Raw genomic sequence first — 14,899 nt, 5'->3', positions numbered from 1 at the left:
ACAAACAGAACGTTCATCCAATTACCCTCTGAGTTTTTTTCAAAGCCTCTGCCTTTTCCCAAACACTGTTTATGGAAGTTTTCCCAGATGGATGTGTGAAACAAATCAATCTGGCGTGTCAGATTAAATCTGAGCTGCTTTGATGCTACTATTAATTATTGTTGATAAATATTGTTTTAGTTCTTTAAAATCGTAGTAGCCTCCTCTAGTGTTTACATCTCACACATCAGGTAGTTGTCTACAGCCTGAGCTCTCTGGTGTGTCCTCTAGAGGTATCCTCCAGTAAAATGCATCGTGTGCAGGAATGTGTATTTACCAAGCACTCATGATGTAGCTGGACCCATACATGAACGCAAGGTGAAACAGAAAGTATATATCCTAATTTGGTAATGCACCAATGTATCAGTTGAACATGAAATCTGTGCTGTTGACAGACATCAGCAAATAATGTGACATGCACCAATGCCAGAAACCCTTGACTTGTGGTTCCACAAGTCCAAGATCCATTTATTTTTCTCCATAGTGGATTTGATTATCTGCCACAGTGTCAGAAATAGCAAAGGTGAACTAACCACAAGCTACCTGAGTGTAACCAATAGTATAAGCTCCTGTAGAAAACGTAGTTAGCAAGATGTCACCCTCTTTTAGAGAAAAACATTTTTTATTTGAAATCAGACAAAAATTCAACATAACCCACAATCCTGGATTGTTGCAGTGACATCTTTAAATTGTGGGGTCCCTTGTCTTTAGCAAACAATGACTGCCAATGTTTAAAATACAGGCCATCGTAGTATGAAGCATTGTATACACAAACTATGACATTTTAATTTCAAACATAAACAGTACAATAAAGACATAGAAGAATCACAGTGGGTTATGGGATACGTGGTTCCCTCATCCTCATTTAAAAACACTTTTTACTTAGTTTTCAAAAGCCATTTTGGTGCAGAATCAAATTTTTTATGTATGCAGGTAGCTAGTTAGCTTGGTTCATGCATTTATGTATTGATTTAAGGATTTTGCAAAATGTCTAAGATTTGAATGGCAAATTTTACTTCCAGAACCAGAGCTGCCGAAAAAGTGAGAGTGCAGCTTTGAGCTCTACACTTGCATGCTCATGCAGAGAAGACTATTTGATCTTTTCTTTGGGTTGTTGCTTTGTTCTTCTGCTTGCTTCTGCACTTGTCAAAACACTTTGTAAACCCATGTTTTTAAAAGTGCTATACAAATAAAGTTATTATTATTATTATTATTATTATTGGCCAGAAGTCACTTGGTGTGAAATCACTTGATTTATTTTCATTATTGAGGAGGCACTACTAACAACAGTTTAAATGCATAAAACCTCAAAGCTCCTGAAAATAAGAAATATAAGAAGTGATAAAAAACACATCAATATTGGAATTGGCAATCAGCTACATTGATTCGTTTTTAATATATCAGCATGGGCCTCAATTTTCACAATCAGCAAATACATCTGTAGTAATTTTTTCTGAGTGCATGCATGCTGATTAAATCAGCTGTTTTTGTGTCTGGTTTAAACTACAATAGACAGAAAGTATGTAATCAGGCATCAATGAGCTCTGCACTTTGCTTTTACTCAAGTAATTTAGTAAGTCAACATAACTATTTCTAGATTGGCATTTTTTCTTTTTTTTTTCTTCTGCATGCATCATGTTGAAGTAGCTTTCTCACTGTGAGACACCCATAGGACTTTAACCTCTGCACAGACTAAGATCTTTTTCAGCCGTTAATTTGTCATGAGATATTTTAATTGTTCATCCTGTCATTCAACCTTGACTGGTTTTCAGTATTTCGTTATATGATGGATAACAAGTCGTTAAAGCCTGCTCTAGTCTCAAAGCTTTAAGTGATATTTATGCCAAAGTAAGAGGGATTTGATGGCCATTCGCCCCCTGTAACAGTAGTTAGAGATTTATCAGGAAGGTCGTACACTGAAGACAAGAGAGCCCTCGCTCGTCCTCAATTCGCCTGTCCATATAGATCTGATGACAGTCTGGCAGATGTGAAGCTTCATCCTCTAATGCAGAGCTCTGCTGTGTGCTTCATCAGGGTTAAAAGGTTAAAGTATTTACCAGACCACACAGTCTAGTCTGGGGTTTTTTCTGTAAAGCTTTTCTACTTTCTAAGTAAAACCTTCAAGTGTTAGCATTTATATTTACTGCATATACTCATATACTCAAAAGCTGCCTGTTTGATTTATTATCATTAGCTTTTATAATAATAGATATGTAGTAGAAACATCTACCTTTCACTCATCTCTGTCCAGAAATGTTGAATGCTTTGAGTTGTAGACAAACAAGAAACCATCTTAGACTTTGAAAACAAAACATTTTTTCCACTTACTGACATTTTACAAAATAGATAAATTGATTAATGAGAAAATGATCGAAGCATTCATGTAATATCAAACATTTATTTGGAAGACTTACAAAACAAAATCCTTAAGGCTGGCCACACACTACAGGATTTCCAACCTGATTTGAGGCAAGATTTGACTCTCCCCCCATAATCGTGGAGGTGTATCCTGACTAGAGCCTAGTCCTGAAGGATTATTTGTCTGAGTAATCCTTGTGTGTGGTGTCAACACAAGTGTTTTACTGCTCCAAATCATTTTACAGCCCCCAGAAATATTTCATATTTATGATTCTAGGTCGCAGTTCCTCTGACAGAGTACCAACAACATCCAATGAGCGAGCAGACAGGGTAGCATCACCAGATGGATCAAACGTACTTTCACCCCTCACAAGCATAAACACAACTGTGCCTTCATTCCAGCCAGGATTGCATCCTCAATTCTTTTCCTTGTTTTTTGACTTTTGCTGCACCTGTTACACATGCTAGGACAGCTTGTGGTAGAGAGACAGCAATTCGATAGACATGTGTTTGTTTTTCTTCAGAAGTCACGCGATCACACATCGTTTGAAGGTCGGCGGGTGTGTGGTCTCCAGTGATCTGACAGTCTGGTTGAGTCTTTTAGTGTGTGCGCTCAGAGGATTTAAGATGAAAAATTGTTTGCAATTGTCCTTATGTTTGTGGTCTCCCACATTTTTAAAACTGTTTAAAATTTTAAAATCTTTTAGCATGTGACCAGTCTAAGAGCAACACTTGTCAGACACGCCACTTTGTAGGCAGTTAAAGCCACCTTTCATTTATGCAGGGTTGGGTCATCTTTACTCTGTTTTGCTTATTTGAAGTGAACCAGCTGGAATATCTGGCTCTAACAGGCTTTTAAAAGAAATATTAAAAGCCTGTTTTTACAGGGCAAAAAAGGGTGAGATGGGTTCCTGCTGCTCCATAAAATCTTCTGAGAAGTTGTACTTTTGAGACCTCTTACATTTTTGATGACACTTTTAATTGATGCATGTTTGAAAACTTAACTAATCTACTCTGCCTGTTTGCACTGTATAAATCTTGTAGGGGTGTAATGGTCCACAGATGTAACAGCTCGGTTCAAACCTTGGCGTTGGGGTCACGGTTTGGGACAGGTTTGGTTAAGTCCTGGGTTTGTAGTTCTGTGTTTTCCTCATTTATTTCTATTCAACATAAAATTAAAATGTTTCATGATGTTGGCTGTCCTGCAGATTGTGCTCTGACTGTGTGGTTTATAGAACTCTCAACACTGCCTGCAGCAGCACATAAGCAGAGCAGATGCTGTCCGCAGTAAAATTAGTTTACTATTGATTTAATATATGTTCTCATAAAAAGGATTCTGTTTATGAAAGCAGATTTCTGAGTAAATTTTGAAAGTCATGTTGCAGAACCTGTACACAGTCCACCTGGAGAAGCTATATTTGTTCCTCAAGTTGTCTCAAGATTGGTGTGTTTTATTGAATATATGTTGTCTTGTGAAGGTGATCTGTTGTAGGTGATGGAATTGGCTGCCTTGTTCGGGGAGTGAACATGGAGGAGTGACTCAGGTGTTTTTGGCTGATAGAGACTCAGTAGAAATGTCTGATTTGGTGAACCTCTCTGCTGTCACCCTCATTGCACTGTGACTTAGTCTGGCTGCCTGTTTGTCTCCCTCTGGAGCTGCTGTTGCTGCCAGTGGACTGTGCATGAGTTCTCTGCTGCCCCTCAAGGATTTGAACAGCAGCGCTGACCGTAAGCTATAGTCCCTAGATGATGAGCTAAATATATAACTCCCATACCCCCATCTCCTTTAATGTTCTTGTCTCCTCTTCATTCTCACCATGCTTGCCATCTCTTACATTCAGCCATGTGTGTTCAAGCATGCCTGTGGAGTCGGACATACCATATACTGTATATGTAATATTAATGGCCTAGGGGTAGAAAAAATGCCCTATTTGTCAGCTGTTATGTGCCATCATGGTTGCTGCACAGAGAGGTGAAAAAGCTTAAAAGGAGAGAGCAGAGGAGGCTTGCTTTAATGTGCTAATGGTACATTTTGCGACTCCAGACTTGCCTGTTTTTTAAAATTCTAATAAGGACAGAGCGGATATCCATGCAGGAGAGACAATGAAGTCAAGAGAACATAGTGTAACCAGACTGCTGGCTGCATTTCCCTTTCCCCCTCCAGCTCCTCTTAGTTTGCTTTGTCCTTCCCTCTCTGTGGTTCATTCCTCCTCATCCTCGGCCCTTTTAGCTCACGCAGAAAGATTTGTCTAAATCTAGTCACTGGATCTCTTTTATATGCGTGTTAAGTCAGTGCCTGAGCTTTGTTGAAGGAGGTGCCTGCTGCCAAGATCTGTCACCGTATTAGCCAGCTCAAGCACAATATGGCCCTCAAGCACTAAAGCTAACCAGACCTATCAGTTCTCTCCTTTGTAAGGACCTTTCTGTATCTCATTACATGAATATGATGCTGGAATATGAGCAAACACTGAGGGGGGTGTCATAAGAAGTTTGAATCACATCCCAAGGGGTTTTCCCCACAACACATTTATCTGATCTGCCGTGTTTTCTCCACGAGAGGTAGTAATCGTTTGCATTAATCTATAGTGCTCCACAGACCATGAACCAGCTTGTAAGTCTTTGTCTTACGTTGAATGAAGATTACTGTTTTCCAGGTCGTTTGTTATTGTGTTCTAGATGGAGTTGGATTTCCGTGCTGTGGGATTAACCCCAGTCTTTATAGCATGATCTGTACAAACCATATCTATAATCTATGGGGTTATTATAGGGGCCAGGCAAAGTGAAGAGGGGTCATACTTCCATCTGCTCACAGTTCTACATGCAGATAAAAATCATCTGCAGCGGGAAGCAGAGGCTTTCCTCTCCGTCTTGATCCACATATCCCCTCAAAGAACAAACCTTTATTATACTTGATCCGAAAATCCTCTGTGAGGCGCTGAAGCAGAATGCAAAAATACACCACAGTTCAGTTAGCGTGAGTCATCAGATGTCTTCAATATGTCTGATGGTTTGCTACTCTGATAGTTTGCAAAGTTAAAGAGTGTAGTCATCTCCTTTTTTCAACCTAATATAGAGGCTTAACCTTTTCCTCTTGGTTATGAAATATTTAGAGCTCATGTGAGGGCTTTTTAGCTGGTTATGAAACACTGAAATGAATACTGATGCTTCCATGTAGCCCACAAAAATAAACCAGAGAACAAGTGAAAGGATTAACTATTTCTGTACTGTTATTTTGTAAAGCAGGTAACCACTGCCACCAGGTAGTTGTCAGAAAAAACAGGGTTTTTGTTTCCACTGTGAAGCTTTGAAGTGACTGATCTATTTAGCGTTCAGAAAAATTCAGGATTAAAGTATTTGTTGAGGATGCTCAAGCATGATATCAGTTTAACAGATACTAGCTTAAAAAAGAAATAAAAACATTTCAGCAGATATTTAAAACAATGTATTGGCTGTATAGATCAGCTGTACGTACAGATAAGTTTGGGGAGTTTTAGGCAGAGCCAACAGACCTACAGGTGCATCTCAAATAATAAAAATATGAAAAAAAAAGGTTGTGTTTTTGCTGTGATTTAGTTATCGTTTAAATCACTGTTTCTGGGTGGTACAAAGATCTGTTGTCAGATGAAAGTAAATTTGCCATTTCATTTTGGAAATCAAGGTCCTAGAGTCTGGCAGAAGATCAGATAATCCGCTTCAATTTCCACAGTCAGTGATGGTTTGGAGTACCATGTCATCGGCACACACTGGTCCACTGTGCTTCATCAAGTCCAGAGCCGACCCTGTCAGCCATCTACCAGGAGAGTTTAGAGCACTCCATGCCTCCATCTGCTGAGAAGCTAAATAAAAGATTCTGATTTCTTTTTCCAGCAGGACTTGGCACCTGCCCACAGGGAAACCGAAACTATCAGAAAGTGGCTTTCTGACATTACTGTGTTTGATTGGCTAACTCACCTGACCTGAACCTCATAGAGATTCTCTGGGCTACTGCCAAAAGGAAGATGAGAGATAGCAGGCTCAACAATACAGATGAGCTGAAGGCTATCAGAGCAACCTGGGCTTCATAACACCCCAGCAATGCCATGGACTGAGTGGCTTCATGCCACATCACATTGATGGAGCAATACTTACTTCTCTTTAAGCTGTAATCTTCAAGATTAAAGCGACAAAAGTTTTTCACACGGTATGAGATGAATCTAGAATATATGGACTTTTAGCTTTTTGAATTAAGTCACAGAATAATATGATTTTTTTCCATGATATTCTAATTTTTTGAGATGCACTTGTATGTCAGCTGAAGTCTTTTTTTTGTTCATCCTCATTCCTTAAACTTCTAAGTGTCTTTTAAGGAAGATCAGATCTGAACTACATCTATATATCACATCATGAAAAAATCCGGTATCAACACTTAAACAACACTGCTTTCTAATTTGCAGAGCAAGACAAAGAGTTTAGATGTATTTCTTTGTTTATAAGGGTCGCCAAAATAGACAAACAAAAAGTTTCCTCTTAGGAGAGGAAACATAAATTTGGTGTGCTCCTGGACTAGTCCCATTTAAGTCCATTGTATTGATGTTTAAAAGGATGATTTTGGTCACAGATGAATACGTTGTGTATATTTTCCTGATTTATAGATACATTATTAGATTTCAAGAAATGGAAAAGGCTCATTCTAATTTTCCAAAAAAAAAAAAAAACTAAGTTGGTTGTTAAAGAGACAGTTTGTCAGAATTTGGTACAGTGCTTATGATATGCAAGTGCAACTGCCCTATTATAAAATGCACATAGTGCTGTTACGCCGCCTGTCTATAATGTGCATTTGCTGGCATTTGTCAGCTAACCTTGCAAAGCAGATGGACACGCCCATTTCCTTGTTTCTCACTGGTGAATCCATCTTGTTAAGCTCCCATCTGAACCGTTTGGGCCCTGTTAGAAAGTAACAGGATTAATCAGCGATGAGGGGCAGTACTATCATGCACGGCAGAGTCATGACGTAAACAAGCAGCAGCAAGAGGCCGGTGCAATTATGGCGGAAGAGCTTAGTGTGGATTCTGCTAAAGCGTAAGTTTTATCAGAACTTGACATTTCTTCATTTAAAGAAGAACAAAGAACAGCAGTGAGTTTTCTTTTCTAAACGACTAAAGTCGAGTACTTACATGTCTGTAGTTGCCATAGTTTGTGTTATTCCTGCGCAGGCGCAGCTCAATAGCTGCTACATCCTGTGTTTTGTTGCTCTTATTTGCCCGTAGAGATGTGACAGACAGAACGTTCATCCAATCACAGTGAGTTTTTTTCAAATCATCTGCCTTTTCTCAAACGTTTTCTATTGAAGCTTTCCCATCTGGCATGTCAGGTTAGTCTACAGCCTGTTGTTTGCAAATTGTTTAAATCAATCAGTCTTTGTTTGTTTAGCACCAATTCATACCTAAAGTTATCTCCACACACTTTACGAAGAGGGCAGGTATAGACCATACTCTCTGATTTGGCCTATTGTTATTAGGACCTGCACTAATCACTGTGAACTTAGCATTAGCAGTATTAAGCCTTGTTAAGGTGGCAAGAAAAACCTTCCCTTTAATGGGCAGGAACCTTAAACAGAACCAGACTCATTTTGACAGCCATCTGCCATAGCTGCACTGGGGCTGGAAAGGGGTGAGGGAAAGCAGGAAGAGAGAAAAGGGTGCTGCAGAAAGAGGGTCAAGAGATGCAACAAAATAGCAACTGAAAGACAAATGTATGGCTGTTATGGTCATAAACTTCTCTCCTATTTGAAGGATATGGCTATTGTGTCAATAACGATGATAGCAGCTTGTGAAGCATTAGCAACAACTGCGTGACTGAAAGAAAGAAAAATAATGTAATACAGGCATTTGCAGATAAGATGAGATAGAGAGAGCTATTAATGATTATGTTAGTTAAAGTAGAATTGCTCTTAGATTCATGCATGTGAAGTATGTGTATAAACTTAGCTGCTGCTGTGATGTCTTTGTCTAGGATTGTAAGGTTACAAACTAAAAAGCCTACTTGTACAGGGCTCTCCACAGCCATATGGAGTAGTCAGCCAGTGGGCATAAGTATATCCCAGTGAGTCTGGAAGCATGAGCACTCCTGCATCTATCACTCTAAGCAGGCAGGGTTGACACAGACAGACAGGCACCTCTCTTATAAACATAATGGTGTTAGTGGAAGTGAATGCATTTAAAATGTACAGCACCACAACTTGTTAGTTAAACTATGTTAATTCAGCAATATTCAGCTGTGACTGAGTGAGTTGTAAGCTGTTTCGCTGACAGCTACATGTGAAAAGAGACAGCTTTTTGGCATAAGAGTTATTTATTTTGTTTGTTTGCATGCAGGCCAGAGACATAACTTGAGTTAGATGAGTGGTTCCAATAGAGTTGCCAGGCATGAGACAAGAATGACAGAGATAATGATAAAGCCTAACATTGTGTGGTAATTTTAGAATTAATATCTGCCTTTTGGCTGGTTTCTTGCATGGACTCTCTCATTTTCCTCTTCTTGGCTTCTTCTTCAGCCTTTTAGCTGCAACCATTGAATCAAACATTACTAAGATGACAACTGGCTTCTTGTTAGCAGCCTGTTGTGTGAACTTGTGCCCTAATGCCTCCTAAAGACTGGGCTTCTGTAGCATTCTTATATGTTTCTGGCATGCTACACTGTGCTGATATGAATCTCAAGCAACCTGAGTTTGATATGTTCACCAATATGCAAGAAATAAACGCCATCAGTTGTGTATCACCCATCTACACTGCCAGTGCCGTTGTAACTAATGAAGCAAAGCAACACAAAACCGTTGTAAATGTATTATTCATATGCTAAGAAAAATATGTTGGATCAAGATTTTCCTCCTTGTTGGAATCCGACAAACTTCTAAGTTTATGCATTACTCCATTCTAATGCTAACTTGTTTGTTTGTTAAAGCCAGTCAGTGTTTTGATTATTGTTGCATCATTTCTTCCTGTATTCCTATCAGCTGGTTAGTTGGCGTAGATCGTTGCAACAGTCATTTTGAGATAGTCACTTTAAATTAGAGCTGAATGATTCATGAAAACGATCTAATTGCATTTTTTTCACCCAATATTGCCAATGCGATTTAATATGCAATTATTTTTATATATTTTTTGATGAATACAAGCATTTAATTATTCCATATTATAACCTACACAATATTAGATAGAATAACATATAGGGATAAAAAATGTAAAACAAACAAATATTGCAATTTTCTTGGCTCATATTGCAAATTTGATATCAACTGAAGGGATGATCATTTTTATGCCATCTTGTTTTAAATAAGAAAAACATACATAAGTAAAGCAGAACTTTTAATTAAAAGAATCTTGAACGTTTGTATAATGTGCATAAAATATCTGCTGCTGCAAAGAATATTAAACTTATATTTTGACACATTTCAAGTTTAAGAAATATTGCAACTTTTGGGATTTGTAATTTGCGACAGGACATATTGCGATTTAATCTAATGTGCAATAATTTTGCCCAGCCCAACTCTAAATTTATGACACTGTCTGAATTTTATCCCAGGCTATCTTTAGTCGCAAGACCAGGACAATGGCTGTCTGTCTCACAGTTCAAGCAAAGGTAATGTCACAGTTGGTCATCTTTCATCTGGGACAGCCCAGAATCACACAATGTATACCAGGCTATGCAATGGCACAGTTTTCACATCGGAATGGATGCCACTTTCCCTGTTAAAAGTTATCATATTATCAGATCAACTTTGAAAATGTGAGGTTGCAGTGGGAAGAGTAGATACTGTTGCTTTAAATACATGACTTACTGTTTGCTTAGAATAGTACGGAATGAAAAGTCCTTTTCATTTAAAACCAGAACAAGAAAGGCAAAAATGTATTGTTTTGAAGAAAAAGGAATCAGTAAACTAACAAGTAGCTGAAATTGTTGTCATTTGTCTTTTCTGGTGACTAATTAACCCAACGTTGTAGTTCTTGTATAAACTGAAGGATCATCTTTAAAAGTATGTGATGGTTTTATGGTAATTTCTAAAAGAACTGTGCTTAATGCATTGAAAATAGTGACAGCGTGTACTTCTTAAATTTTAAGATGTGTACTTGTACAAATTACCTGCATGAAAATATTCTGCAAGGGAACCAAGAGCAGAATATTGCTATCTCTCTGTTTTTCTCAGTTGTCTTGCTTTTGCTGTTTCTTTGTTCCTTCTTCTCCGTCGTTCTCCCTTAACAAGCTCTGTGTGATCTACCTCTTTTCTGTAGATTGTTGCTTGACTGACAGACCAGACACAAGAAAAAGGCAGGCGCAAGAGGGCTGCCTCTGAAATCTAATGTACTCTGCCCTCATTTGAGTGCTTGTAATGTTTCCCCTGTGTAATTAGCGTAACAGGCTCTGAGGGCTGAATATGTCTACGCAAGTCTGATTATTCAGTAGGACTGAACCAAACAGCAGGGTTTATTAGCAACTCAACAGATTACCATTGTTCATTTCTCCTTTTTTGGCTGCTTTGTGGCACTGATTCACCACTCTTGCATATTTTTCCATCTAGGTACCAAATGACACCACACTGCAATTTCAGTTTTTATCATAAAATTCTTAAATATTCACTTTGCAAATAGCTACAAAATGTGCAGCAAATGTACATTAAATGTGTTCAAAATCTTTCTATTGTGGCAGATTTTTAGGAATGAGTGTGCACTGCAAAAATCAGCGATAATAACGTGTAGGTGAGAGGTTGGCAGCTGCTCTGGCTGTTTTGAACTATTTTTTCCTATCCGTCTCTCTCAATCTCTTCACCAGTCTTGTAGCGTTCGCTGGGATTAGGATTAGTGGTCTGAGGCTGACTACTTTAACAAGAACTAATTGATTTGCGACTAAGAATGTGTTTGATACTGCAGCAGACAAATCCAAGGTATCTGTTGGGGTTACACAAGGCCTGCAAACATTACAGCAACCTACGTCAGCAGGGCCGTTGAGTTTTTTTGGCTCTTGAACATGGAAGTTTTCATCTACACTGCGCTGCACAGCTTTTCGTCTGCCATCAGCTGTGGGCAGCAGGCCTCTCTTTGGGGAGGCTTGTGCGCTCGAGCCCACGCTGGGCCTGATTAGTCAAGGCTTTCCAACTGTGCTGTTGGGTCTCCATGTAAACAAACACAATCCATTTGTTGAGCCTGTACAGCACACAATTAGTCATTGTTTGCATGGGAAAGTCATTCTGCTGTAACTACAAAATCGCTGATGTAAACAGTTTGAACCAAAGGTTGTCAGTCCATGTAAATGTCCCTCCCCCTCTTCTGTGTCTTTCAGAGCTGTGCTGCTGCCACTGGTCCAGTTCCTGTGCTTCCAGTGAAACCAGTGGCTGTCAGCCCAGTGAGCTGTTTGAGCTGTCTCCTGGCTGTGGATTGCATCATTATGGAACAATAGCAGCGAGGATCAAAACTCTCCCTCCTCCTTCTCCTCCTTCTCCTCCTCCTCCATCGCTCCCCCTTTTCTTTTTCCTCTCGGCCTGACCCTCCACTGAATCCCTCCCCCCTAACAAACACATTGCCGCCCACATACACACATGCAAACCTCTGACCACTCCTCCCACGCTGGTCATGGTCCACTCCCCCCTGTCTCTACAGCAAGCCAGACAGTGAGTCGGTGGACACTGCGTGTAATCCTGTGTAAAGCATAGGCCCTATACGGCTGCATATGCTCCCTTTTGTCATGGCTGCTGTTGTTGTTGTGGAGGCCTCCCTCAGGAGAGAGCATGAGGGAGAACAGACGGCAGCGTAAAACTCACAAAGAGAGGAAGCGAGAGCGAGTGAGAGACACTGGCGCTGCCGTTTATTTGACCAGAGGAGAATGAGCTTCACATGGAAACACGTGGAATTCAATGGGGGTGAGACCACATGATGTGGGACTGGCATTACCACCCCACGCCAACAACACATTGGACCAGCAGTCTACTTTGGAGATATTTGCCACATAGTGGGCTGCAACAAGTAATGCAGTGAACTAGAGAAAAGTAAACAAGACTTTGTTTTTTGTTTTTGGATGAGGATATTTTTTCCTTTTTTCTGCTTCTTGGTGTTTATTTTTAATATCAGCCTACCAAAAGTGCCTTTTTGCCATTTTGATTTTCATCTCACTTTTTATAGTAATACTCCATATTGCCACAAGTCACCTACATACTTTGACACTGTCACATACAGCGTGTGTTACCCTATTTTGGTAAAGGTACATAGAATATTTGATGTAGTGTTTGGGTGTTAACAGCCTCTACAGCAGCCTCATTCTAATACAGAATTGACAATCCTCCATTTTTTTTCTTATCTTTGGGAAAGTCCTAGCACAGAGATTTGTATTGCTGCACACCAGCAAGACTTTCCGCACTGCCACCTCCCAGCCTCCGTTACTCTTGCGACGCAAAGTTATCGCCATGGTTAGTATCCACTCAAAATGGCGCTACTTATTCATGTTCCTGGGCATCCAGCTGGTGGTCATGGCGCTGCTGTCCCGAGAGGGATACCAGAAGCGAGTCAGCTACTTCATCCGCATCTTTCGCAAACCAGACACCACTGCTTTGTCAGGCCGAAACCACACGCCTGCGAGCATCAGCATCGGGGGTGATGTCTATGCCAACCTCTCCCACCTATCCAAAGGTCATAGCCATGGAAGCGACATGCCATACTGCCCCAAGACGTCCCCTCTTATAGGTGAGTGAAACTTGCCTCAGAGTCACTTCATTCTGAGTTTGTCACAACTTTTGACACTGTCAGTCGTTTCAAAAAGCTTTAGAGAACTGCCAGTCTTCAGAATTTTAACCCAAGGCTGCCATGAGCAGAGGAAAGAAAGTAGGGGTGGTCCATTCAGATTCAGTAAGGTTTTGCTGGAAGTCATATTTGAGATACTACTGTAGATTATGCCTTCAGTATATTCTATATCAGGCACAACTGATGACACTGTCTCATTTGTATGAATACACTGGTTGCCAGAATATTGCCAAATTTGTACAATTCAGACAACATGCAAGAGTTTTCTTGCAACTTTTATCATTAAAAAAACAAAATAATCCAATGTGGGATATCTATTTCCATCTATGGTATTGATATTATTTGATGTCATATGTATCAAGTTTGAATTTATTTAACTGTGACCGCCTTATTTCTTAGCACCTGACGACTGTACAAAAGAAAAGTCATTGTCTCTTTTACATGCGTGAATCACGACTACATAAATAAATTGTGAAAAATCTAGCACACTGGTTGAGCTGGATTGAGTGACAAAGAGCCAAACTGGTGGAATTGGAAAAGTTAGAAAAATCATGAAATTCATTTATACGATACCTCAGATAAGTAAAACAAGTGCAAATAATGCATGACTAGCTTTAACTTAATAACATTATTAGATAGCTGAAACTTTGTCATTCATATGAAATTAATAAAATAAAAATCTAATATATTTCATTGTGTTTGATAGAGTTGACAAAAATCCAGATGTGATTGGTAAAAAAGTTGTATTTTGAAAAAAGTGTTGATTTAAAAATCTGTTCCTACACACATCTGCTAGTTTAGACTTCAGTGTGTACAAATATCAACTTCAAATGAATGTAGCAAAAAAAACCTACAAATTTAAGTTCAGAACATGTTTTGTCCCTTATCTTGAGAATCAGTGATATTTATCTCTCATGTTCTCTCATGCGCTTGTTTTTGCTTCAAGAGGAAACCATCTGATTCTTCTGATTCTTGGAGTTCTGTTTTCACAGTCTCATAGAAGGCTTTACTTCAAGATGTTGTGTCCCAAACTTTCATTAACTTCAATGAAGTTAAACCAAACTTTGTGATACAACAGAAGAAAGACATTCAAATTCATATGTGCTGAAATAGATCTATATTCAGTGGTGCACTGGTGCCTTGTATACTCAATACTTACCCTTACATTTTAAAGCATGTCATCTAGTAAAATATATCTGATCTGTGTTATAGACAAAAACATGTTATTTTACATATTTAGTTCACCACAAATGGGACTTCAGTATCTGTAACTTAGCCTAACTTCTGCTTCTTCAGGAACATTATATTTATATTTCAGGCAATCCCATACCTATTCTCAGTCAGTGACCTTGCAGTAGTTTGTTCAGAGTTTTTGCATGGATTCACTGCCTTGACATGGCTGCTTATTTCAGCAGAAAACAGGCAGTGGCACTACTTGGACTAGGGTTGTTGAAAAAATGAGGCTCAAATGAAAATGATTTTGCACAATACAGAATGTTAACATTACACTGGCAGCATCCACAAAACCTATGTAGCTGATCTTTTTTAGCACTCATTGTCTTGAGTGTAAAAACTGGGGGTGCACAGTTTAACACTGGTATTAACCAATATCAGCTCTGGCACAACTAACTAGCTGAATCCAATCAGATATTTTTACTTGGCAGGATGAGTGACCTGTAAGAATACCTCTGGTCTGTGTTCATGGTTAATTATTTGGGAAAATGTTGTCATAGTGGTAT

The 14,899-nt window shown here is 39.2% G+C and overlaps 1 protein-coding gene across 1 annotated transcript in view; it reads left to right on the top strand.

The window, feature by feature from the left end:
- si:dkey-199f5.8 (beta-1,4-galactosyltransferase 3) overlaps positions 1–14,899 on the top strand; it is a 42,930-nt gene that overhangs the window by 10,231 nt on the left and 17,800 nt on the right. Inside the window, exon 2 of the mRNA XM_041793193.1 lies at positions 11,710–13,103. Coding sequence (XP_041649127.1) covers positions 12,827–13,103 — 277 coding nt within the window. The 5' untranslated portion in view covers positions 11,710–12,826. The remainder of the gene's footprint in view (positions 1–11,709; positions 13,104–14,899) is intronic.

This window comes from Cheilinus undulatus, linkage group 8, assembly GCF_018320785.1.
Source record: "Cheilinus undulatus linkage group 8, ASM1832078v1, whole genome shotgun sequence".
NCBI classification, from domain to species: domain Eukaryota; kingdom Metazoa; phylum Chordata; class Actinopteri; order Labriformes; family Labridae; genus Cheilinus; species Cheilinus undulatus.
This window is presented reverse-complemented; position numbering and strand designations above follow the sequence as displayed.